At 51.3% G+C, this 25,558-nt stretch overlaps 10 protein-coding genes across 10 annotated transcripts; 4 read left to right on the top strand and 6 right to left on the bottom strand.

Annotated features, from left to right (window-relative positions):
* Positions 1-108: 108 nt before the first annotated feature.
* On the top strand, positions 109-2,256 carry N0V96_005733 (uncharacterized protein; the record flags this gene model as incomplete). Its single annotated transcript, XM_053189648.2, has 9 exons — positions 109-174; positions 377-416; positions 479-555; positions 757-882; positions 939-959; positions 1,017-1,178; positions 1,239-1,298; positions 1,354-1,454; positions 1,506-2,256. 9 exons carry the CDS (start codon positions 109-111, stop codon positions 2,254-2,256), a joined length of 1,404 nt encoding a protein of 467 aa, XP_053053101.2.
* Positions 2,257-2,390: 134 nt separating this feature from the next.
* N0V96_005732 (uncharacterized protein) lies at positions 2,391-4,000 on the bottom strand (the record flags this gene model as incomplete). Its single annotated transcript, XM_053189649.2, has 2 exons — positions 2,391-3,763; positions 3,997-4,000. 2 exons carry the CDS (start codon positions 3,998-4,000, stop codon positions 2,391-2,393), a joined length of 1,377 nt encoding a protein of 458 aa, XP_053053102.2.
* Positions 4,001-4,548: 548 nt separating this feature from the next.
* On the bottom strand, positions 4,549-5,422 carry N0V96_005731 (uncharacterized protein; the record flags this gene model as incomplete). Its single annotated transcript, XM_053189650.1, has 3 exons — positions 4,549-4,615; positions 4,673-4,777; positions 4,866-5,422. The coding sequence occupies 3 exons, from the start codon at positions 5,420-5,422 to the stop codon at positions 4,549-4,551; spliced, it is 729 nt and encodes a 242-aa protein (XP_053053103.1).
* An 887-nt stretch (positions 5,423-6,309) lies between these two features.
* N0V96_005730 (uncharacterized protein) lies at positions 6,310-7,610 on the bottom strand (the record flags this gene model as incomplete). Its single annotated transcript, XM_053189651.2, has 6 exons — positions 6,310-6,345; positions 6,412-6,543; positions 6,603-7,203; positions 7,267-7,349; positions 7,423-7,504; positions 7,579-7,610. 6 exons carry the CDS (start codon positions 7,608-7,610, stop codon positions 6,310-6,312), a joined length of 966 nt encoding a protein of 321 aa, XP_053053104.1.
* Positions 7,611-8,337: 727 nt separating this feature from the next.
* On the bottom strand, positions 8,338-10,461 carry ARG2 (Amino-acid acetyltransferase, mitochondrial; the record flags this gene model as incomplete). The annotated part of the gene is made up of 3 exons (XM_065757484.1): positions 8,338-10,125; positions 10,183-10,344; positions 10,417-10,461. 3 exons carry the CDS (start codon positions 10,459-10,461, stop codon positions 8,338-8,340), a joined length of 1,995 nt encoding a protein of 664 aa, XP_065613827.1.
* Positions 10,462-12,017: 1,556 nt separating this feature from the next.
* Positions 12,018-13,010, top strand: N0V96_005728 (uncharacterized protein; the record flags this gene model as incomplete). Its single annotated transcript, XM_053189653.1, has 2 exons — positions 12,018-12,062; positions 12,159-13,010. 2 exons carry the CDS (start codon positions 12,018-12,020, stop codon positions 13,008-13,010), a joined length of 897 nt encoding a protein of 298 aa, XP_053053106.1.
* A 485-nt stretch (positions 13,011-13,495) lies between these two features.
* Positions 13,496-13,890, top strand: VMA9 (H(+)-transporting V0 sector ATPase subunit e; the record flags this gene model as incomplete). Its single annotated transcript, XM_065757483.1, has 3 exons — positions 13,496-13,506; positions 13,575-13,658; positions 13,758-13,890. 3 exons carry the CDS (start codon positions 13,496-13,498, stop codon positions 13,888-13,890), a joined length of 228 nt encoding a protein of 75 aa, XP_065613826.1.
* A 365-nt stretch (positions 13,891-14,255) lies between these two features.
* N0V96_005726 (uncharacterized protein) lies at positions 14,256-15,251 on the bottom strand (the record flags this gene model as incomplete). The annotated part of the gene is made up of 3 exons (XM_053189655.1): positions 14,256-14,719; positions 14,779-14,938; positions 15,009-15,251. The coding sequence occupies 3 exons, from the start codon at positions 15,249-15,251 to the stop codon at positions 14,256-14,258; spliced, it is 867 nt and encodes a 288-aa protein (XP_053053108.1).
* A 3,427-nt stretch (positions 15,252-18,678) lies between these two features.
* N0V96_005725 (uncharacterized protein) lies at positions 18,679-20,631 on the top strand (the record flags this gene model as incomplete). Its single annotated transcript, XM_053189656.1, has 1 exon — positions 18,679-20,631. One exon carries the CDS (start codon positions 18,679-18,681, stop codon positions 20,629-20,631), a length of 1,953 nt encoding a protein of 650 aa, XP_053053109.1.
* Positions 20,632-21,824: 1,193 nt separating this feature from the next.
* Positions 21,825-25,319, bottom strand: CTF1_2 (Transcriptional activator of fatty acid utilization; the record flags this gene model as incomplete). The annotated part of the gene is made up of 5 exons (XM_065757482.1): positions 21,825-21,897; positions 21,959-24,600; positions 24,758-24,775; positions 24,973-24,997; positions 25,105-25,319. 5 exons carry the CDS (start codon positions 25,317-25,319, stop codon positions 21,825-21,827), a joined length of 2,973 nt encoding a protein of 990 aa, XP_065613825.1.
* Between the last annotated feature and the right edge of the window lie 239 nt (positions 25,320-25,558).

Below are 25,558 nucleotides of genomic sequence, written 5' to 3'. Positions count from 1 at the left end.
GTAAGAAGTTGCCGCGCAAACGAGCTGGTTGGCCATCTCTGAACCTCAGGCCGGGGTTGCCTTCAACGCGTCCTCCGATCCCGACCTTTATTGACATTGAATTTTGTCATGGCCCCCACCTCAACACCAACTCCATACGACTTTCCGAGACTGAGAGTCTCGGTTCATCTCGAGGTACTTGCTCCTATCTTTGAAATAGCCGAACTGGGGTCGAAGAGCCCTTATTGCTCTTAGTCTATTCTTACCTGTTCCCTACTACCCGCGTATCTAAGGATTCCCATCAGAGATACCCAGCTGCAATAGCTACTTTGAGAATGCCATGTTCTTTACGCGGCTCTTTGCCGTTCAATAAAGTTTCCACTGACACGAGCTGTAGGATGACACCAGGTTCCTCGCTCAAGATGATCCGGTGCCTGGTAAGCCCTGCCCCAATGTTGACTCAAAGCACTGCTTTCAACCGTGGCTAATCTCGCCTCAGAGTTCTTTGATGTCAAATTCTGCCCCTATCAGCCATTGGATGCGAGGCCCGTCTTCGCTGCCGTTAGTAAGAAGCATGTAGGTTGCAGCATCCGAGTTGTTGTCTTGGGAGTGCTCTTTGGGCCCTAACCTCCTCTCCAGATAATAGTCTGCCGCCTCACGGCAGCTGCCGATGACTCGAATCCATGCGAAATTATCAGCATAATTCGGGATGATGATGTGCGTCCTCCCTAGTAAACAAATTACCCACAGCAGCCTCGGCAACTGACTCGAATAAAGACCGAGGCAAGAAATTACTCCTGCACTTGGACAAGAGACGCGGAGACCGGCAGGCCGCTATTGTGCTACGGCGGTGAAGACGCCAAGATCAAGGTTTACGACATAATCGAACAGAAGCTCGTCAACGTGAGTTGAGATACATCCAACGTATCACGTAGACGTTTTGCTCACATCTCACTTAGTGTCTCGTCGGTCATGGCGGAGTGAGTCATGCCTGGAATAATATTACATATTGGGGGCTCCTGCTGATGAACCTTCAGGACGTTTGTGACGTGGTTACGTCTCCGATAGATCCTCTAATCATCGCCTCGTGTTCCGACGATACGACAGTCCGGATATGGAGTCTAGATCCCAAACATGAGAAGCAGCCCTGCTTGTGCATTCTTGGAGGCGAAGGTCACTACTGGAACCTGCTAACATTGGTACGTGTAGCTCCATTGCCGCCTCCTGGTTGCGGCTCTGAGGCTAACTCTTTTGCATAGGCATGGCACGACACGGGCCGATATATTCTTTCCGCCGGCCATGATCAAATTATCAACCTCGTAGGCAATAATCTCATGTGCCGCTCCCAAGCTCATTGGTTAACAAACCGAACAGTGGACAGTACCAGACCTTCCCACTGAGCATACCGACCGTCCAGTGGAGGTTCACTATCCTCACTTCTCAACATCAGAGGTTCACAGTAGTCTCGTGGATTGGTTAGTCTTTGCTTGAAAAGCTGCATGTTACAGACTACTGATGTCTTTCAGTGTATCCTTTTATGGCGACTACATCCTTTCTCGAGCCTGCCACGACGATGTAATCGTCTTGTGGAAGATTGAAGGCTTCTCCTCCCAGGACCCGCCTCCTCCGCAGTCCATGGCCCCAACTACCATCAACCCGGCCAATCTCACCCGCTCTGCCTTTAGCCCGGGCGTTTCGGCAGAATGTCCAGCTCCCTATACGCGGCTCATCGAGTTCCAGACGCTTGGTTGCGGCCCGCAGTTCTTTATGCGATTCAAGCTGCACTTCGTTCCCGACCAGCACCCCATCCTGGCCTTCTGCAACGCCAACGGCAAAATCTACTTTTGGGACTTTGAGCAAATCACAGGCTTCCACGACTATGTCAATGCCGTCAAGAGACCCAAGAGAGACGGGGAGGAGGCCGTTCCGAAGCCCAGTTGGCTGCCAGCCATCACCCATCGGGCCAATACAAACGGCAAGGCGGCGCCGACGGTCCGGGAGAAGAAGGCGGCTGACAAGGCTCACCGGACGGAGCTCGAGCAGATTCCCGAGCTGAGAGCCCAGTACAACCAGGAAACGCTGCAGACGTGGGATGGCAAGTTTACCGTCGGCAACCCTCAGGTGCCCCTGAAACCCCACAAGATTGAGAACTGCGGTGCTTCGACCTTCGTTGGTAGACAGGTTGCTTGGAGCCCCGGGGGTGAATGGTGCGTCGTCGTGGGCAGCTCCAACTTTGCTCTGGTTTTCCAGAGATGGGTACCCAAGAAGGATGCGTGAGTGAGTCGATAGGAAGGATTGGCGGTGGATGGTATTGCTGGGTAGAGAGAGGACGGTTCCTCGGCTCGGACCAATCTTTTTGATGCTCTCGATTAGCTTAATTTTCCGCATCAGAATAATATCGGCCAGCACTTCTAGCTAGCTGTCCGATACTCTCTGAAGGGAAGCGATGAAAAGACGGGCAACACAGGTCCCTCGTCCTCCTCAACGGGCGCCATGAGCTTCTGAACCAAGGCATCAAGTTTCCCGCCGTGCTCCACCATCTTCTGAAAGCTGCTCCGCGCATTGTTTCTCTCCGCCTCCCGCCGCACCCTGGCCTCCGCCATCTGGCCGCCCTTCTCGTCGTGCGTGTACGCCGGGATGAGCAGGTCGCCAATGTACAGCGACACCATCCCGCGCACCCGCCACAGCTCGGCACTGTGCGAAAAGGGCCGGTCCTCCAGCAGGTCGATCATGCGGCCCGCCACCTCGCGCAGCATGTCGAGCGCCTTGAGCCGGATCTGGTCTCTCGCCTGCCGCAGACGCGTCTCCCGCCCGTTGACCTGCTCAGGCCGGAAGCCGGATCCCTCCATCATGCTATCACCCCCGGCGCCACCGTCGAGGAGCGAGGAAGGCTCCTGCCACGACTCATCCTCCCAATCCTCCGCCTCGCGATTCATCCGCCTCAACGAAGCCGCATGCTGTGCATGCACCTGAAAGACCTCATAACTCAACAGCGCAGGCCAAAAGTCGACGGCGCACACGGCGTGGCGGTGCTTGTAGTTGTAAGGGAACCGCTGGATCAGATCCCGAAAGTACTCGCGCACGCGCGGGGCGTTGGCGAACGGGTACGCCTCGTCGTCCGCGGCCGTGGCGCGCGCGCTGCCCCCTTCGCGCATGAGGATCTCGGCGCCGAGGGCCCAGTAGTTGTTGCGCCGCACGTCGACGGGTTTGCCGTGGGCCGTGGACCGCGCGAGGATGCCGAAGGCGCGCTTGGCGTTGGTGACGTCGCCGGCGTCGAGGAAGCCGTAGATTGCGCGGACGAGGGGCCGGAAGGGGGATTTTTCAGCGGCGTATTTTGGTTTTGTGGTGCCGTCCTTTTTTCTACGGCGGCGCTTCTTGTCGTCTTCATCTAGAACCTCATCGCCGTCGTCGTCCTCTTCTTCTACCTCGCTGGTCTCGAGCGCTTTTGATAGAGACGCCGACGAGGCGGACGGTCCCATTCGAGCCGGCGCATCGGGGTCCTGCCAGTGGCGGTGCGGAAATCTGGGTTGCGTCCTCGAGGGCAGCTCGTCCGTCTCTGCGAGACCAGCGAGATGGAGCTGGCGTAGGATGGAAGGGGTATGGCTGAGCGGGTTGATGGAGTCGCTGGGGAGCTGGGACTGGTATCGGTAGTCGTTGCCGTCGCTCATAGATATGGCTGAGGCGGACCTCTTGCGGCTGGTGGCTGGCTGGCTCATGGTCGCTTCCGCCCCGTGCGCGGACTCATGTGATGAGCTTTTGATGACACAATTAGAAGTATTGGTGTCTAGAGTTTTATGGATATGTTGGTATTGTTATTGAAGGTTCATTTCTCTTGGTAGGCTTGGGTGAGGTTGAGGTAATAGTGTAAGTACGATGAGTGTGTGGTGAGAATTCGGTCAAAGAGTGAAGTGGGGGCCGCTTGCTTCATTTACACTGTGTCTACCACAAGGGTACGAAGCATAGAGGGATGGACGCGGAAGCTTCAACAACCTGCTCGCAATTATTTAGCACCAGTACCCATGGCTGCCTTTCTGGGAGAATTCAGTTCAAGTACCCTTCAATGGCAAGGTATTTAGGTTAGGGATCATGGGCGGCCTTGTTCTTGATCAATGTGCTCTTTACCTGAATTCAGTCTACGAAGTGTCGCTCCGGAGTGAGCGTACCCTGATCCATTCTACCCACCTTTCGATTTCCCTTAGACACCTGTTATCACGATAGTCTCGTACAGCTGCTGGCTCCGATCGATCGAATTTCCTCTTGCCTCGAGGCGCTGCGCACTTCAAGCTCTATCTGGTATTGAGGCAAGACAAGCAAAGCCTCAAGGAGCCCATTATCCCTGTCTTGAGACCCAACAGCAAACGTCATACTGTTATCAATTCCTTGGTCTGGGCCTCATGATCTAGCATGAAAAGTAAGGGGGGAATGTACTTTCACGATAGCTGCCTTTGTGTACGTAATAAGCCAGGGAAAGGGAAAAAAGCAACATCTCGATGTATTTTTGGTCATCACAGTCGCCTAATGTACATTATCTAGAATTGGCAAGTGTCTTCAGCAGTAAGAAGCATCCGCTTACGCAGACTTGCGCTCAAAGTAAGTCCACTGGCCCTCGACAGGCTTCTCCTCGAGGTCCTCCCACCTGATCATGACTGTTAGCAAGGTTGGGAGAAAAGGGATAAGAGAGAAAAGAACGTACACCTTGGCCTGTGTCATCACATCCACGAGCTTCAGCTCGCCCTCGGCAACCTGAATAACCTCCTCAATGAGGCCAGCTCCGATCTTGGTCTCCAACTCGGAAATCCTAGAACAGGTCAGTGTAAGCCCTCTTCCCCGTTGCCAGAAAAACCACCTCAACGTGGTGGTCCTGCCCCGGGAGAACAAAAACGTACTGGTCGGCCGTCAATTGCGGCTCCGCCTCCCACTGCACCTTGGCGACGTCGTTCAGGTCCTTGCGGTCGGCAAGGAGCTGGTGATCCTTTCGCTCGGCCTCGCTACGGGGGCCCTCCAGGGTACCGCCCTCGTCCTTCTCGCCGTCCCACTCCTCGTAGCGGACGTCCTGCTCCTCGTGCTGGGTCGCGACGACAAACGTCCTGCCTCCGAGCTTCACCGTCCGCGCGCCGCTGCCGTCGACGCGGCCGCTGACGAGGCGGAATTGTTCGGGCTTCTCCTTGACAATCTGCTCGGCCCTCTTCTCCCACTCGGGGTATCCGGGCGGTACCGTCGCTTCGACGAGGCTGAGGCGGTGCTTCGTGATTGCTTCGACCGATTGGCGGTAGAGGGAGGACTCGGGGACCGTCTGGAGCTTCTCAAGGGTGGTGCCGTACAGGTAGAGCAACGTCGACCGCGGGCTGTTGTGCGTCCAGAGGCCGGTGAGACCTGTCGGGGTGCCGGCTTCGAGATAGCGAGCAGGCTTGACGCCCGCGAAAAGGCGAAGTGTTCTCCGCATAGTTGCGATATCAATTGGCTCGAATTGGAGATCGCGGGTGTTCAGTGAATTGAGCTATGGAGCGCAAGGACGGCAGCAGTACTGGGGGATGCAATGTCGCTTGGATTTCATTGACCAGTAGATTTCCTTACATAAGTCAGCACTTCCGCGTCACGTGATCTCACTTCGTCATTCAGACACTCTCGGAGGCGCAAATGTGTATCGCTTTTCAATAGCATTTGTTTCAATCCAACGCATGCATTTGACAAGCTCAGTAACCTAGGCTGCTTTCCCTGTTTTCCGTGCTTTACTTTCGATCTTGAGGGAAGAGGTGACGGCATTCTGAGGGCCAAACGTTGCCACTGACACGACGCTCCTCTGATAATGCACTCACTACTGATATCACGACTAATGAGACTCTTTCCACATGAACGTACGGATAGGAAGGCATGCAGGCCGGCACTGAATTGAGAAGATGGACAAGCTATTGGAATTTAGTGCCGAATCGTACTGCCAGTCACAATTGCTGGTAGTCGTTCGGAACTCGTCAAACGTGAAAACAACTCTATATTCAGAAGTCGTAAAATCAACCTTGAACGACGCAATCAGGACGCTTTCACACCCTGCTATGAGGGTTTCAGGCGTCGATAAGGAATCGAAGTAGTCCCTAAAGCCACCCATAGCTGAAGTAGAAACCAGCCGTCTTTCAACGATGCATGGTGCGTAACATACGCGGCCCCAGCCATACCGGCTGCAATAAAAGCGATCGGGCTTCCTCCAGCCCTCAAGTACATCAACCCGCGGAATGCTGGCAGCTCGCTAGACATCAACCGAATTTAGGTATGACGAAGCTGCTAGTACTGCAAAGGCAGCGGCGATCAAAAAAATAGGCGCTCACTTCCAGCCGCTTAAGAGGCGTTCTCACGGCTCTTGCGGTAGCTGGCCTGCAGCGAAAGGGCGTCAGCACGGATCGGTCTTCGTTATACTTCGTAGTTCGAGGCACGACTAACCTCCTGCTCAACCTGCAGGCCATCGACAACCGGGGCAAGCTCGCTCAAGATCTCGTAAGCCTTCTTGTGGTACTCGATCTGAGCGGCAATCAGGTCGGCGAGGTTGCGAAGGGGCTCAGGGGTATCAAGAACCTGTAAAGAAAGTTAGCAACCCCTAATTCCGTGCTGGCTAAAGATTCAGGTGTACGAACATTCTTCATGACACCAACGGCCTCCTCAGTCTGCGTGACAAAGTCGTCCTCGGCCTTCTCGATCTCCTCCTGGGCCTCAGGGCTCAGCTCCTGGGGCTGACCCTCATCGGGACGAGTAGCGCCGGGGCCCATCTTCCAGGTAGTACCGTGGGCGCGGGCCTTGGCAGCATCGAGAGTCAATCGGGACTTCTCGACGTTCTGGCGGGCGCGAGTAGCAAACTTGAGGTTGGTGTTCAAGGTGGTGTTCCAACCGGCAAGGAAGCGGCTCTGGATCTGAGCATCCTGGGCCATGCGGGACTCGCCAACGCGCTCCATAGCCAAGGCATACTTCTCAAGCGCCGTAGCCAAGGGATCCTCGCCCGTACCGGTATGCTGCTGGTGAAGGACCTGGCTGCTTGACAGACTGGCCCGGGCAATAGCATGGTTGAAGGTCTTGGGCTGAGGCTTCGCCGAAGGGGGGGCGGTCAGGGCTGCCTGGGCCTCGGCCGGGGAACCAGCGGAGGACAGAAGAGTAACCTTCTCGCTGACGGTGCGACCGAGATCTTGGAAGGTCTCCTTGATGTTGGGCGGGTAATCGTAGGCCTCGTTCGAGTATTGCGAGCTTCAGGTCGTCGGTGTTAGTGGTCGGTTTTCGACTCATAGGGCCTCTCAGTCGAGAACTCACGTCACGGCCAGCATCTTCTGATGGACCTGCTTGAGGGCATCGACGCGCTTCTCGAGATCAATGTAGTCGGGAGGAAGCTGAGTCTATTGGGGACGAGGAGATTAGCTCTTGCTTGATTGAGCGACTGATCAGGTTGGCGCAAAGAAATCAAAGTACCTTGTCCTCGGCCTGACCAAGCTGCTCCTTGGTGTACTGGAAAGTACGGGAAGCAAAAGGGGTGATTGAGGACCCGAAGGAGCTGCATTGTTGGGATTTCGTCAGCCTGGATACAGCACTCGCGACCGCTGACATGAAGGGCATGCGACAACGCACGTGAAGCTTTTGCCGATATTCTTGAAGTCCATCTTGGCGGTGGTTTGATAGGACAAAGTAGGGTGGGAAAAGAAAGCAACTCGGTCGCTGCGGGAAAGTCGGCACTGACGATAGTGCCTGTTGGACTGGTTGAGGTGGGTTGTAGATGCGGGAGTTCTGCCTCGTGCCTGCCTGCGACCTGAAGCAAGATAGACAGGTATCCAGTATGTTAAATTGGCTGCACAGCAACCTCCAGCATGCTGTCACAAGCTACCCAGGGGCAGCTGGCCAGGTGGATCAGTCAAGCAGGGAATGGGTGCACACTAGCGCACGTGATTTATGGGACACTCCCCAGTACGTACTGTCTCTTGGGCATCTTTGGATGGCACTGTCTCTTCGCAGCTGGTGGATGCATCCCTTCAGTCCCCTACCTTACTCAGAGTTACCGAGTAGCTGTTCTTCATGCAGACTCTAGCTGAGTTTGTGGTTCTATGTGGAAACTGCAGGCCTTGCTTAGATACACCATTCTTTCATCGTACTTTCAAAGAATAGGTACCTTAGTAGGCGCTCCCCCTTCAACTGAGTCCCAAAAGCAAGCTAGAAGTGTAAAGACATTCACAATGGAAGACTACCTATATTCATGTGTGATGTGCATCGATTTAACGTTAATCTCGCTTTTTTATTTCTCTTGGATGCATTCAGATTTGTCTGAACCCCGCCTCCCATTTCAATGGTAATATGGCCACTGGAAGCTCCTCTTCAAAGCCACTCCTAGAGGTCTTAATCGGGTGGCTTGGTGTCTGCCCACGATGGTTCAATGTAACGACAAACATTCTCATAATCCAACAGCTTCGGATCGCTCAGTGGGAGGTGTGGCGTTGTCCAAAACATGGTCCAGTTGGTGTCCTTGAGTTTCCATGTGCCCAGAGATCTTTCAAAATACCACTTATTAACGGGGTTGTCCTGTCGGCTACGCCAGCAGACGCCTTCTGGGAAGCAGCCTCTGACCATGGCGTTGAAAACCACATCTGCAACTCCACCACTTCCCTGTCGGCTCTTGAGAACCGCAAACTTATCCAAGTACGGAACCAGTCGACCAGTCTTATACGCAGTCTCTTCATCCAGTCCGAAAGGCTTCTCCCAAGTTAGGATTGCTCCGCCCTCGTACTCACCCGCAATAATGATACCGGCCAGGTTCTCGTTGACACGCTCTAAATAGTGCTCAACGTCTAATTCTCGGTTGAAGGAGTCGTTAATAAGATTGACCAGTCGGGGCATGTCTATACAGGTGTCTGTGAGTCTCAAGCGCGGGCCGCCCGGCCGTGGTGGCACCCAGGCACTGATTGTGGGATCTGGATAGACTGTAAGCGGCATGCCGCGTTTGACCAAAGTTGCCACGTGGGTCTCGCCGGACGCCATGTCGCCCTTTTTCCCAGAGCGGACCCGGTCGAGCGGTAGTGATGATGAAAATACGGGCTTATCCGTCAGGAGATTGTGAATCAAAGGATTTTGCCGGTTACGTGTCGTGACGCTTGTGAACTGTTGAATCGGCTTGTTTGCTGCAGCAGACGGGGTGCTGATTATAGCAGAAGAAGTCGAGGGCAACATCGCAAGCACCTTCTTTGAAAGGTCGAGGTTCCGAGCGTGGAGCTGCCGCACACTCTCGGGGTATTTACCTCGGCGTGCTTCTGATCCTGTGGGGTGCGTGAGGCCATACATGATGCCCTCAAATTCCTGGTCCAAGTTGATATATCGATGACACGAATCGTCATGTGCATCAGACAGAGGTGTGCCTCCAGCTGGATCTAGGATGATGACCTTTTCGACTGAGGCAACCTTGGCGCCAGGGCTGAGACTGGAGTCAGGCGCTCCAACGGGGCTATCCGAGGCGTTGAACTGAAGACCACAGAAAAACTTGGTGAGCGCAATAATGGTTTCGTCGGCGTCTATCACGTCGATGCTCTTCATGTTGTGTGCCATGGTGACTGGAGGTACAACAACAATCGCATTGTCTCGCAGAGCTCGTAGTAGTAGGTGCGGGTGCTGGATATATACGCCTGACGGCATGAACCCCTTTGTTTGCGCCGTCTGCGACTCAGCTTCGGCAATGCACTGATCGAGCAGAATGCTACCTGGCTCGCCAAATGTCTCAATGGCTTGCTGGACTCTCCATGATTGCTCCCGAAGAAGCTTTCGGGACGATACCTGTCCTCCATCGAGGACAATGAGGCTTACGAGTCCTAGTTTCCTAAGTTGGGTCAGGGTTTTGGCGATAGCACTCAGCATCTCGTCGTCAACATCCTGGGGTAGGCGTATCTTAACAATCGCTAAGTTGATGGGTTCGCCCTCAGGAATGGCGCTTTCGGCCTTGAACTCAGTGCCTTGGATGAACTTGGGCGCCTGGTTGATGACTCGAACAGACGAATAAGTTTGATCAGGCCCCTCTGATGACTTGGAAACTTTGCGCTTCTTAGAGCCATCCTCGCCGGACTGAGGGGCATATTTTTGAAGGTAGCCTTTGGCATCACGACGCGTGGCCGAGGCCTCTAAGACTGATACAATAAAGTCCTGCAGCTCGTGTCAGAGATTGAGAGAGAGGTCATAAAGTGGTATTTCAATAAGTACTCTGTCTTCTGCTCGTTGCCTCTCGCGGGCCTGATTGCTAGATGAATGGCGGACTGCTGAAAGGGCACTTTGCAAGGCTTCTTCTTGGCGCGTGCCTCCTAACCGCGGGCGGTGATAAAGTCTGCAATTGGGCGGACTATACGAGTCGAGAGCGAACGGGGCCTAATATGAAGTTTGTAAGGCCTGGGCGTAACGACTTTGAGACGTGTTGGAATTGAGAGTTGGAACGCATACCCTTGCAACCAGGTTGCTTGCTTGCTTCAACGCTGGAGACCGCATCTTACCGATAACGGCGAGAAATGTAGGGCATGCCGGGGATGTGCTTCGTTGGCATGCAGTGGCAGTATGATGACCAGATAGAAGGCGAGGCGGTCTGGTATCTGAAAGTGAGTCCGGGTGGACACAATCTTGTTGTTCCTTCGTAAAGAGTATAAACAGAAGCAGGTATAGTATTGAGGCAAGTGAAGGCAATACAAGAAGCTAGAGTCTGTGACCAAGTCACCGGCCGATTAGAGACAGCGTAGTAGCAGCGTCGTGAGAGAGGGGAGGGTCAAAGCAGATCCATCCCTTCAGACAGCCATGCTACTGACTGTCGGGTCGTCCTTGGGATCTGTCTGAGCACTGAATCGCGTCTGTTTGAATGAAGTTGCAGGAACAAAGTCGGGCAGACATTAAGAGTCGGTGACGAAGAGAAAGGGACCTTGGCTTAGGCCGGGAGAGCACGAACTGCAACCCGCCCTGTCCCCCCGACCGAGAAATTCCCACTTTGTGAGTCAAGGTGACCTACCAAAGGGCGTACTGATAAGACGATAAGAACAGATAGGTCTCCATCATGGGGACCGCCATCGGCGACCGTCAAGTATTACCGTAGCACCGAGGCGAGGTGTCGGACAAGCAGACGAGGTAAGAGAAGACAAATCACCAATCGAAAAAAAAACCTCAACAATCCGCGCGGTTCATCTCTGGCCGCGCACTCCCGATGCAATTGCTTGCATGTCGGGAAAGAAAAAAAAAAAGGCTCAGCATGTGACGAGGGGCAAAAAGAGACCTCATGAGCGGCAGCTTCGCACGACTTACACCAACGGCCGTCAAGCAACCAAGGTACAGGTATTCATTCTACCTACACTAGTATAGTAAGACTCTTACTACTTGGCACCCCAAGGCACAGCTGCGAGGACGGGAACAGCCGTAGATGCACACTAATTAGCCGGACTGCCTTGCTCAATTCCGCATCAGGTACGCTCCCGACGTCTGAGCTCTGTTGGCGTGGAAAAGGGATCCTGAATAAGTTGTAAAGCGTAGGTACTATGCAGTGGAGCAAAGTTGTAAGCCCCTTGGTTGATCACTCGTCTTCAACTGCTATTAAAATGCCGTTGAATAGTACTAAGCGCCTTACTTGACTACCCGCCTTACTTTGCCTAGTTTAATACTGGCATATCACCGTTCCATTAACCTCGAGGCGCTCCTATCTATTCACTATGCTAGTCAATTTCTTAGCCCCTGCTATTGTTTGTCCCAAGTTACCGATGAAAGTGCCGCTGTGGTCTCTATGATGAACCGAAGCAACCCCGCTCGGGCAAAGCCGTTGTCGTCACCTCGCTCTTCAAACTCAACTGACCGAGACCCTGAGGGGCTTCCCGGCATGTTAATGCCGCCGCTTACATGTCGCCAATTTCATTGAACATTTTCATGAGTTGCATTCTCACTACTAACACATTTCTCCCTTGAGTTCTTGTATTCCACTGAACTTTGACTTGCATAGTTCTTTCCCAGCCTCATCTACCACTAGCCATCCTTGTTAACCACAGCCATCTTAAGAAGAAAACCCCTTCACAATGGCTCAGACGCTCCTTTGGATCGGCCTCGGCAACATCGGCAGGGTGAGTTGCTCCCGAGCTCTGAGTCGGAAAACCCAGTGCCAACTAAGACATGCGAGCTGACCAGCTCAGGGTATGTGTAAAAACATTGCGGAAAAGTCCAAACTTGACAAACCACTTCTCATCTACAACCGCACCACCAAGCGGGCCACGGAGCTGAGCCAGAGCCTGCCCGCCGGTAAGACGCAGGTCGTCGAGTCGCTCGGGGACGCCATCGCGCAGGCTGACATCATCTTCACGTGTGTTGCCAACGACCAGGCAGTGGAGGAAATATTTGCATCCGCAGCCCAGCAGAAACTCGAGGGCAAAGTCTTTGTCGAGTGCTCAACCATTGCTCCCGGCGCTTCAGAAGCGGCCGCGAAGGCGGTGCTGGACAAGGGCGCCGAGTTCATATGCGCGCCCGTGTTCGGAGCACCTGCAATGGTAGCTGCCGGCAACGCGACCTTGGTGCTTGCCGGACCCAAGGCCTCGATCGAGAAGATCCGGCCCTATATTGATGCCATGGCGGCTCGCGAGATCAACATGGCTGATGAGCCGTATCACAAGGCATCGACGTTGAAGGTGCTGGGTAACACCGTCATCCTGGGCATGGTCGAGCAGCTCGCCGAGACATATGTGGCTGCCGAGAAGAGCGGGCTCGGGACCGGTTACGTGAAGCAGTTTGTCGACGCCATGTTCGGTGGCAGTCCTTACCCTGCGTACTCGGTGCGGATGTTGGAGGGTGATTATTACAAGCGGGAGGAACCGCTCTTCGCCGTTGATTTGGCGAGGAAAGACGCCGGGCACGCCATGGCTATTGCCAAGGCCGCAGGGACACGACTGCCAAACATTGAAAACGCCGACAGGCACCTACAGATTGTTAAGGAGCACGTAGGGCCGTCAGGTGATATGGCCGGCATCTATGGCGCCGTAAGAAAGGAAGCTGGCCTCAAGTACGAGAATGATTCTTGAGCAAGGGCTCCCAATGCTGGAAACATGGCTCAAAGGGCATCAGATTAAAGACTAAAGCTCAACATGAAGTGGAAAAAAGAAAGATACGAGAATAATGATTCAGATTTAGTTGCGTGGCGCGAAATGAGATACGCATATTACTCCAACCTCGAGTCGTAGGATCCAGTATTAATGACTTGAAAATTGACTTACAAAATACTTAGACGGCTAGCACACCTACCTAGGCTGCCCATAACAGATTCACGGGCAGGCTGGAAGACCAGGTGGGGAGACGGGAATGACTAAGCAGCAGCAACGGTCGAGCTGCCAGCTGGTGCACTGCACCGACAGTTGCACCCACAACTGACGTCCAGGACCTCATACCTAGCCCAGCCTTTCCAACGACGACAGAAGCAATCGACGAAGCACCACGACGACGTCAACGCGAAATCCGACATACCTGCACAAACCTCCAGACCACACCTCTTCCGAATCGAGCAGCGAAAATGGCGCAAGGGTTCGTTAACCCCCTCATAGACGAGCGTACTCCGACGAGCGATGTGTGTTGACATGAGAAAACAATAGGTACAGCATCTTCGTCGGCCTCGTCATCGTCGTCGCGATGGGCGCTGGCGCATGGTTCTTGTCTCCCAAGGGCGACACCCAGATGTACGTTGTTCCTCCACTCGAAGCGAGATGTCGCAATTGGAGAACTACCACTGTTTCGTCATTGCGACAAAGACACACGTGGCTGACCATCATCTACAGCATCTGGAGATCCTCCCTCCTCCTTGCCCTCGCATGCTGCTACCTCATGTGGGCCATCACGTTCCTTGCCCAACTCCACCCCTTGATCGAACCCAAACGCAGCAACCTCCGCGAGAGCGCCGTGCACCATTAGCGACTTGCTGTTCGAGGTGATGTTGGAAGGGCGAGGGAGAGAGATGCAACGCCATGGGTGCGATGTACTATTATCGATTTAACACAACTGCAACTTCATAAGGGCGGCGTTAAGGGGCTTGTTAGGGTTCTGTCATATAGAACGAAACGGCGCGTAACTGGCTGTTGAAGAGTGCCGCCTCACATCTATAGCCCGGGATGCCGACAGACGATACAGGTCCGGTGGCGATGAGGATTACGGATGGACTGGGTAGGCACCTGAGATGGCGAGACGGCTAGTTATGCAACACCAATTCACGCAATGCCGGCTGGTACATATTACACTTGCATTTCTTTTGCCTGGCTTCTACAGCTGTACACTGTCTGTTATCCTGCGGCTAGGTCACTTGCCCACTCCCTCACGTACATCAACAGAGCCCAAAGGGCTTTGCCATCTGCAGCAATGCTTGTCTCTCCGATGGAATCGACTCCATCTAGCCCCGCAGCCCAGAGAACACTGCGTCCCACTGTCCACCGGGCTAGAGCTCCCAGCGTGGCGAGCAAAGTGGCAACGCCGTAGCCACAATCCAGCAGAATACGAAGGGCTTCGACGTTGTTTGCTACGACGGCCCAGCCCAGCGACCGAGCCGCAGCTGGGACATCGTACTGCCATATGACCATGAGGATCGGGAATAGCTTGGTCGAAGACGAGACGAGGAGTGCGGTCGAGACGGAATTCGGACGCGAGTATCGGGGCAAGATGTTGAAAAAGTTCAGCGGAGAGAACTTGGACGAAGTTAGGAAGCGAATGCTCATATGAAAGGCAAATGTCGACAAAGCGCAAAGGATAACTGCCGGAGCGTTAGTTTTCCCACCTGAGGTACCCCTTGACATGCCTCACAACACGTACGGAAGAAGAAATATTGGGACACAATCGACTGCTGTGCCAAGCTGCCCAGATTGGCGCCCTCGCCCCGAGCAGAGATGGGCGCCGTCTGCTTCTCAATGCGCGCCCATGTCAAGTAGACATCAAACAGTAACAGAAGGATGCCGAGTCGTACGATGGATGACTAGGTAGGAAACACCGTCAGCGAAGATCTTGTAGATAGATACGTGGCGCGAATTCCACCTGTGACTTACATCAAAACGGTCGTCATCCTTCATTAAGGTATTGTGCAACAGGTGACGATAGACCTGGGGTTTAATGAGGACGAGATCGATGAACAGCACGACGAAATCGTGCTCGACGTATTTGTCGCAAAAGTGACCGCAATTTCTGCAAACGGTCAGGCGGATGTTGTGGCCACTCGACTTATCGTCAGCGTTGGAGTATTTGGTCCATAGTGTCTTGACCGGATGGCGGCACTCGATACAAATCGGCATCGCAACCTGGAGAGGTGGTCAGGGTCGAAAGACGTCGCAAAGGGATCGATCGTTCGGCATGGGTAACTGCTGTATCGTTTGCTGCTCGCTGCTGAGACTTGTTTGACGGTATGCGACTACTTATAATGGCAATTACAGCGCGTGCCATGCATGGTCGTGGCCGTCTACACCGGAGCTTTCTGCGCTGCGCCAGAATCGGGATTCCAGTCCAGCTTCGTACTTTGAAGTTCTGCAATATGGGGGAAAAGAGAGGTACCTGTCGCGACCGCGAACTTCCATTGCACAAAGTGTTTGAGTGGGGCCGCTGGGAGCCGGGCGGAACGTCGAGTCGGAGGAGTGGAAGTGCCTTACCGTGCACGGTTCATGTCCTCAGCCAGCGGAGGGGCAAGCCGCAAGACTCCAAGAGGGACGGATTGATTAATACTATAAGACCCCACCCCACACGACAGATCACCCCCTACGACGGATTACCCAAAATAGACGATTTTCTAAACTTTAACTTTTCGATATTATAACTACGAATTTAACTATTAATAATATAACGCTACTAAATCTAAAATTCTAAATATATATTAGTAAATTAAGCTTTTTTATACTAATTATAGGCTTTAAAACTACGACTAGGCGCTATAAGCGAGCCTTAGCCTCTTTTTTTATTTTTATAATAGCTTCGATTTATATAAATCGTTTATTTAAATTTTATTATACTTTTATCCTCGTAATTAATTTATATAATTTTACTTAAGCCTTTAGTAATTTAATAACTAATTAAGTATTAACTAGGGCTATATTTTAAGTATTTAATTACTTATTTATTTTATTAAATATTAATTTATAAGTAATAAAATCGTAATTAGCCTCGTTTTTATTTCGTATTTAAAGCTTTTAGTACTTTTTTAAAGTTTTTTAACTTTTTTAAAAAATAATAATATTATAATTTTAGGGTATTTTAGGAGCTTTTAATAATAAGGGTTCTTATAATAATATTTATAAAACGTTTATAAACTATATTATAATAATAAATTTATTAAATAAGTATTATTTTATATTAATAAATTATAACCTTATTACTTTCTAATTAATATATATATTCTATTTTATAAGCGCTTATTTTTAAGCTTAAAAATAATAATAAAAAAAGTTCTTTTTTTTAATTAATATTAAGCTAAACTAAAAACCGTAATTATTAAGCTTATTATAATAATATATTTTAAAAAAATAAGAATATTAAAATATTTAGGGGCTACGTAACGTAATTAAAATATAATAATAAATAATATAAATAAATACTTTTAAAATAATATTATTATATAAAATCGTTAGAAACGTAATTATTATAATTATTAATAATAAGTAAATACTTAAACTAGAGTCTCTTAGCTTTTTATTTCTATTTAAAAAATAAATATTTTAAATAGCTATTTTAGTTTAATTATATTTAAAATCTATTTATTTAAAAAAAAGATATAAAGGTTTATAAAATATAATTTAATATTTTTTTTAAAAAACTACTATTATTATATAATTTACTTTTTAAAAAATAATTAATAATAAAAAAGTAATAGCTATTTATAAAAAATATATTTAAATATAAATATCTAAGTATAGTCCTCGGAGGTCTAAATATAAATAAATTTTTTTTAGAGTTATTTAATATTAAATAGTCCTTATTACTCCCCTTTTATTAATCCTATTTTATTTATATTTTTAATAAAAAGACCTTAAGATCTTATTAATATTTAGGATCGTTAAGATTTTTTTAAAAAGCTTTTATAATATTAATAATAACGGACTTAACGCGCTTTAAATTTATATAACGGGCCTATAATATTAATAACGTGGATTTTTTTTATAAAAAGTTATTTATTTACTTTTTTTTAAATAAGTATTAATTACTATTTTATTAAATAATTCATATTATAAACTTTTTAATTTAAGTATAAATTAGAATAAATCTTAATTAGCTTTATATAATTATTTAATAAGTAAGGGACTATTTTTAGTATTTACTAAGCCTCTAATAATTCTCTTTTAATTTTTTTAATTATCGTAATACTTTTTTAACTATTTTAAAAAAGTAATATAGGGGATTCCCTAATTTATAATAGTTTTTTTAAATTAATTTACTAAAACCGACGTTTATTTCCGTATTTTTTAATATATTCTTTTATATAATTAAGCATAGTAAATCTATTAATAATTTTAATATAATTTTTTACGATTTTTTTATTATTATTTAATATTTATATAGTGTAGTAATAGTAGTATTAAATAAGGGAAAAAGTCGGCCTAATCGAGCGATCCGTCGTAGGGGGTGATCTGTTGTGTGGGGTGGGGTCTTACTACGTAGGTGAGTTGGTGGGTGGGCGAGCCACGAACATGACTAGGTCTCCCAGGAGTCCCAGGTCTCTCCAGTAATTAGGACTAACAGTCATGTCCCTTTCCCCATTATCCGCCCCCACCACCGCTGAGAACTCATGTCCGTAGGCCGCTAACTCGGGACTTCTCAAACAGCCCAGGCCTCAAGCGAATTGGGGGATTGCAGGAATGCCACCTGTTCGTCCCCACTGGAAGGACCGCTAATCATTTCAGTACGGATAGGACAGGGAGCCACAAGCAGTCCTCGGTACCTAGGTACCTACCCAAGGTATCTTACCTACTGTGGTAGGTACCTTACCTAAGTACCTCGAGCCACGAGGTTCGGAGCTAAGGTACCTTTCAGCGAGTTATGAGTGCCTGATTGCGTCGTCTTTGGCGGGCTGGCCAAGGGTCCCTTCAAGTCCCTTGACAAACCCCGGCCCACATCCCTCGACGGCCCCCAGTGAAGCCCGCCGCCTCAGCACCTCAATGGAAGGACACTTAACCCAGTGGAGAGGTGCCCATACTCCATACACAGTATCGCATACGCACATACGGTTCGCTCCCGCTGCCACCACCCACAGTTACCATCCTACCACCGCTTCCCGTCCACTGCTGCTTGTCACTGCTTGCTTCCATGCTTGCTGCTACTGCATACGCTAAAGAAAAGGTACACCACCACAGTTCCAATTGTCCATCCATTCGGCCATCATACATCACCTCCATCCATTCATTCCTCAACCGACCAACGACTACTACACCTGCTTCTCCCTTGGCCTCAGCTGCCCTTCCCTTCGAGATACACGCGAGAGCGACACTCTGACATCCCCTGTGAACTTAATCCGCCTTGACCGAAACACATACTTTATCGCCCGCTCCTTCAACCTCTCCTACCGCTTGCATCCTTCTGTGCTTCCTACTCCGAAGTCGCCAACGGCGCTGCCGACCCAGATCGCCTATTACCGTCTTCCAAGCGACCGAATACTGTCGATGATCGAAGCCACGCGCTGATGCCCTCCCTTTCAACTGCCTACCACCCAAGCGACGAGGTGGGCGGCCTTGCTCCATCATGGCAGATTCCCTAAACCCGGCTGGGTCGACATCACACATGTCTTCTTCGGCCCTCATGCCAGCACGTCATGATGCCGAAGCCCGCCCACGCAACCGGCGCCTCATCAGCACTGTAGAGGATTCCTCAACCTCCGGAGGGCCCTTGGATAAGCTGTCGGCTTCCTTTTCTGCCTTGCGTTCACCGAGCCGCGAGCCAAGCCCCATGCCTTCCAGCCACTTATCCCGCGATGCCTCCAAATCCGGTGCTCGAAGTGCATCCTCCGCCGCCCGTCGAAACAACACCGCGCCAAACTCGGCCAGTTTCCTCGATACCACATGGTCGCAAGGCTGGGCTTCTATTCAAGGGCTGGCTTCATCCATCTTGTCTGGTGGAAGCGTCCATGATGCGGGCTACGAGTCAGACCACAGGGAAGGGAGACGGACGACCATGAATCCTTTGAAAAGAGACTACTCTACCCCGCCACGAAAGGCTCCCAAGGACTGGGGTCCAGCGCCGCCTCCCAATAGCAGGCCTGCGCAGAGAGACATTGCGGCAGGTTCCCTAGCAGAACGAGATGCTGCCCTCAAGGCAGCCCGGACAGCAAGCGTTTTGGAAAGCCACGACGGAGTTAACGGAGGCCTAGATGTGTCGGGCAAGTATAAGAAGAGAAATTCGGACGAAATCGCCAGGGACGCACCACAGGAAGAAGAGGTCCAAGATCAACTGGTGTATATACACCATGTGCAACCAACTGACACCTATGCCGGCATAGTGCTCAAGTACAGGTGCCGCGAAGACGCATTCAGAAAGGCAAACGGCCTGTGGTCTAGAGATATACTGGTGCGCAAGTGGCTTGCCATACCAGTAGATGCATGCGAAGTCAAGGGCCGCCCTTGCGAGCCGCCTTCCCATGAGGGGCAAAATGTCGACCTGCTTGCCCCAACACCAGAACCTCGAAGCGCTCATGGATGGGGTAAGCAGACTTCGGCACAACCACAACAAGTCGACTTTTTCAGTCTGCCTACTCAAAACGGCTCAGCGTCTCGACTCTCCAACAACGAAGACCAGGAAGAGCCTCCTTGGTCTCACGTTCGATGGGTTACACTTGATTCTGTCCCAAAACCAGTTGAGATCGCCCGTGTGTCGAGCAAAACGATTGGGTACTTTCCTCCGCGACGGAAGAAGAGCCTCCGAAGCACCTCAAGCATATCGACGCCAAGACACTCTCTCGATGCAGCGGCGATAACAGCTGGACTCACAGAAAGTCCTGAGCAAGTCGGTAGGCCATCGTCGCGACGCCAGAGTAACCTGAGCAGTCGGCCAAACCTACCCGGCACCCCAGGGCGATCGACTCCGGCATCATCGAGAAGCAGGATGGGCAGTGATGCGGGCGATACCCGGCCCGCATGGATGAGGAGGCCCGGAGGCGTAGGCTCGTTGGGGCGAAGTGTACGAGCGCCTGGTCCGGAGAAAGATTATTTGAACTCTTGGGCGAAGAAGCACCTCCCTGGTATCGCCATCGACGAGTCTCTGCCTTCGATTTCTGTCATGGGGTCCGAGACTGCAAACTTTGGATTCCGGCCAGGTTCCAGCAGCGGCATCGTGGAAAGTCCTTTTGATGAGGGACAGGATCTATCAGCGACGTCTCGACAAGGCTCTGGCTTAGACCGCGCAGCAGCATCAGTGGAGACATGGCTCCGAGGCGCGTTCGCAAAGTCTCCGGGCACGCCTACCCTGGGGTCACGAAGCCGCCAGCCAGATGATCTGGACCTCATCGAGTTGACTGATACAAACAGCGACGATGGAAGGTTGCCCATGCCAGCAAGCAGCGGCGGAGTGACCAGCACAGGTTTGCTTGACGCTGCTCCCATGACGATTGGCTCGAGCGGGAGGAGCGATGGAGAGGGTCCCGTCTTGAGACGAGGCTTGAGCAACACAGGAGCAGCAGCAAAGGGCAAAAAGTCGGACTGAGCTTGCTCATAACGAGTTCTGCCTATTCTGTTGCAATGGCAAGAGTTTGGAACTAGGAGCTACAGACGGGTGCTCTTCGAACAAAGACTCGATGGGAACACACCTCGTGATCAGAATTCATGAAAACGACATCCACGGGGTGCAGGGGCGATATGTAAAGGTGTCGAGTTTCGTATTGAAGTGATTGCGCATTTTACAGGCGTTAGCGGGCATTGAGGGAAGGGCAGGCAAACAGAAGGGGAGGGGCATGGTGTAAAGTGAGTGTGCCGATCAGGGTGGCTCCCAACCTTTAGGTTCACCGCTTGTTTAACCCCCCAACCCCTTTATCTTTGTTTACAACTTTTTATTTTCAACCATTAGACTTTGGGAGCAGTAGAAGATTGGGTTGTCAACCCAGGGTTTGACGGGCAGGCAATCAAGGGGTTTTGTTGACGAGAGGGTTCTTTCCGAAGCGAGGCGGAGGTAAGAAAAGGGAAAAAAGACACAATTTTTCTTATCAGCTTCTAGAACCACCCAGTCTTTGGCTATACAATATCATTCAACCCGCGGCCAGCTTTTCCAATACCGCAATGTTTAACGTCCCTGATTTTCAGTGTCAACTTTTGGTCTCCTCTTCGATGGCTCTCCATGATGAAAGGATCTAACTATGTAGTGTTGACTCAAAGTGATACCTGTATACTTTAACACGAAAGGGTGAGTATGCGAAGAGATATATTTCAAATTCATATGGTCTAACTTGTAATAATTCAAAATTCAAAAGGTACTATTCTCACCTTCAGGATAAAGAAGCTGAGCATACCGGAGAAACAGAGCCTTGGATTGAAGCTTCTCAAGTGGCTAGCCATATTGATTGAAGGCTCACGTTCTTTTATTCACGTATTAAGAAACACACGCAAACATATTACGTCCTCTGATCGCAGCATACTGTTTGTATCTTTCTTCAACTCTGAACCATTGGCTTGTATTGAAGAATCGGTATGCATTGATTGCTCAGGTCACTCGCCCAGGAATGTCCTGACTTTTTCCCTCACATGCTACTAAGTGAATACGAAACTCCCGTGACGAGATGGTATCGTTTGACGATACATCCCCAATACGCCTTCCCGCAATGTGCGCGTCGCAAGTCAACTTTTGTTGCAAATACTTTGGAGACGGCCGATGGAATAAGCGCAAAATCATCCCACTACTTCACCCTACTGGGGTCCCAACCCCAAATCGAGATTCATGCTCGCCAGGTCACCGTTGTTAATGCCAAAGAATTGGAACCTAAGCACGATGATGTTAGCTCTCTGCGGCGTTCTCAAAATTTGCCATGGCGTTCACTTACCAATCTTCAACATTGAGCGTGTTTGGAACAGGTTGCCCTTGAGCTGATCCTGTACTCCAGCTGTCGCTTGGGCTTTGCCCATCCGGCATCAAGCCGTCGAAATTAGCTGTCCAGAGGTTGCTGTTGAGGCTGTTATTGTTGTTGGAGCCCTGCGCTTGCCCATGTGCCTGTTGTTGCTGCTGCGGTTGCTGCTGCTGGAAACCCTGCATGCCAGACCCCAGGACGTTCGTGCCTTGTTGAGGGCTTCCACTCAATCCTTGTTTGGTAGGGCCCCGTGCTTGGAACTGAGTGTTTTGTGCCGGTAGACCATGAGACGTGTTTTGATTCTGTAGCTGCGCCATGAGGCCCGTATCTAGGCCGTGGTGGTTCGGTGGCGGTGACATGTGCGGGAATGCTGGCATACTTGCGCTGTCTGGGAAAAGCTGGTCGGGCTGGAAGTTTTCCCACAAGGACTGAGAAATATTGGGCGAGTTACGTGTAACAAGGTAGAGGTCCGGCGGTGTGGCCGGCACCGAGAATGAAGGGTTGAAGGGTGTCGCTGGTCTGGTTTGCGGCCTAGAGGAGGTTCCGCCCATGAACGTGTCTGCGTTCTGCCTCGCATTGGGTGATGTGATCGGAGGCGGCATCGTCTGCTGATTTGGACCTCCGTCGCCCTTCATATGGCTAGGTGTCTGCGGGCGCGATCTTTCGTAAGACTCTTGGGGTGTTGGAGTATTGACGCTGAAGTCGATCGCCATGTCGTCGTACTTCCTCTTGGCAACGTCCTGCGGCCGCTGTTGCTGTTCTAGCTGTGCCAACGCCTGTTGCGCTTTCCTGTGCCTCTTGCCCGCAGCCTTCTGCAGCCGTTCCTCGAGTACTTTGTTTCCTATGATGGACTCAAATAAAGTATACACCATCTTCCCTACCAGCCAAACTCGCGACACCTCCTTGAGGGCTTGCATGCATGTTCGCAACCTGTCCTGGGTTACCTGCTGAATCGATGGGACCGGCGACCGCATTTGGTAGACATGCATGATCAGGGCCGAGAACAAACTATACACAACAAACGCCGGACAGAATCGAAGTTCGCCATGAGCTGCCAAGTTCTCAATAATAGAGGTGATCATAGCCGCGGCTTGGAACGCAATGTTTCGTGAAGGATATGGAGAATCGTCAGGGAACCGACTGCCTCCATTTGGCGGCATGTGAGCTCTGTGTAAGAGACACAGTGTCGTGTAGTAATTCGAGTGCAGCAAAGCTGACCAAAAGTGGTGCCGAGCAACCTCCCAGTACACGATCTTTGGGCAGTTTTGGAGCCAATCGGCGAGGGCCATATCGCTATGGGTCAAGTCGATAGCATTTCTCTGTCGTCCTTTGGAGGCTACCGAGTACTGCTGGGACAGCACTAGGCCCATGATTTCGCAAAGCTTGACGTACTGCATGAAGAACTGAACGTGTATGGGATCCGGGGGGTACTCGCTGTTACGATCGCCATCATCCTCGATGAAATCATCCTCCGTAAGCATTTCGACGTCGGAATCGTCGAGGTTGATGTGGACTGGTCGGCCGAGAGCAACGGCAACAGACCTGTCTCGGGTGAACAAAGTCCACCAGATTCGTTTCCACAACCTCTTGTCGGAGCGGCTGAGCTGTGACTGCTCAACACTTCGATGCATTCCGGAACCCTGAGCGACAATGGTGGCGACTCTACTCCAATAAAACACGTTCTTGGTGACATCCTCAGGTCCTTCCCAGTACCACCCCATCAACAGTAATGACTGTACAATGGTTACCCGGTCGTCCTCATAATTGGCATCATAGAGCGCCTTTGCCCTTTTGTAGAAGGTCAGGGCAGCGGGCGTTGTCGAACCATTGGCATCCATCAGCTGTGGGTTCGTACAGACTCTCGAGCCGGCCAGCAGCACAGCCTGCAGTAACAAAAGAGACGGCGGGTTCTTGGGATCACGGTACTGTCGCATGAAGCGGGTACGGTTGATGACCGGAACGATCGGATGGATCCATTTGAAGTAGGAGTCGATGAGCTCGTCGCATAGAGATCTCGGCGGTAGAAGGAAGGCACCGCGCTGGTGCAGGATATCGATTTCAACATTGTCCAGCTCGGTCAGTCGGGCCCTGGAACCCCTCACATTTTCGGGTAGAGGATAGTGGACTACGTCTGACGAGCCTTGTCGATCATGGACAAGCAACGTCAGGTTGGACGACTCTCCAAGATATGCGACCCTGCCAGCATCTGTTATAGGGGCTCTCGTGAACTTTGGTTTCATCACCAGGTTGAGATAAGTGCCACTATCGACTTCCTCCTTTCGGGCTTGCGACTCGGTGTAGGTGGACGACGGCGTGCCATCTGTGGTGTGATAGACAGCAGGAGTCCTCGGCGGGAAGGTCCCAGGCCCAGGCGCAGGTACACTAGGAGCTCTCGGTGAACGCTCTTCAGCGTTATCTCCTTTCTCGCTGGAGCACACCTCAGTTAGCCCATGACTGGGAGCATGTGGAAACGGCGAAGCTGAGGCAGACCTGTCCGAGTCCTTGTTCGTTCCGGCATTCGTAGTCTTCTTGCGCTTCGGGGTTGGAATGCGACATTCTATTTGGAAAGCTACGCAGTTCGTGCAAGGAACGCCGAGGCTCGCGGCATCGCATCGTACCTAGACAAAATATTAGCCAAAGAGGTTTGGCGGAGAGTGTCGATCGGAGGAGGGGGCAGGTGGAAATCGGCTGTGGGTAGGAATCGGCCGACTCGGAAGCTCAATCGCCCACGAGAGAGAGAGAGAGCGCCTAATTAGAAAATAAGACTGTTCGTACCTTGCGGGCGTGACATGTCTGTATAATACAAGGTTAGCTTTAATTCGGATAAAGGAAAATCGACAAGAGGTGGGCGTGAGATCTCGCAGGGCAGCATTGCACCAGTAGAGCGCAACGCAGCGCCGCGGCGCGAGTAGCGATGCCTCGGCACAAAGTGGGCAGAGGGGCCACGGAATGGCGGGCGCGACAAAACATAAAGGTGTGAGACTACGTACCTCGCAAGCTCTAGAAGCTCGTTGCCTATTCGAATCAAAAAATATATTAGCACACAGGTTACATCCGCCATTGATTGGAAGATGGCTATTGAAAGAATTCGACGGGACTTGGGTCGGTGGTGAGGGACGAACCTGCGAAAACTCAAGTGGTTCGCGGCGGCCGCGGCCGCGGCGGCAGCAGCAGCAGAGCTACCTTGAGCGTTGGGACTCGTACCAGCTGGATTGGTAGAGGTTCCTGGGGCCTGTGATGGCGATTCTGATTTTTGCGGTGATTGTTGCTGGTTAAGCTGCTGCTGCTGTTGCTGCTGCTGAGCCGGAAGGTCGGTCGACGACATATCGACATCCATGGGCGACCGTGAAGAGTGAGCTGCGACAGAGTCGTGAGGGTAGTGGTGAAGAGGTTCGTCGACGAATTTCTCGGGTCGACTAGTAATGGGAGGAGGGCCAGTGGGAGGGAACAGGTGTGGCAGCGGCCGAGTCACTGGCTCTGGTGGCCCAGGCGCAAAAACGTCTGGCTCTGGCGCAGGCTCTGGATGTGTTGGTGCTGGTGGTGCTGGTGTTGGTGGTGCTGGTACTGAGACTGGGA

The sequence above is a fragment of the Colletotrichum fioriniae genome (assembly GCF_027942845.1).
Source record: "Colletotrichum fioriniae strain IMI 355084 chromosome Unknown scaffold_6, whole genome shotgun sequence".
NCBI lineage: Eukaryota > Fungi > Ascomycota > Sordariomycetes > Glomerellales > Glomerellaceae > Colletotrichum > Colletotrichum fioriniae.
Note: the sequence above shows the minus strand (reverse complement) of the source record. Positions and strands in the feature narration are given on the sequence as shown.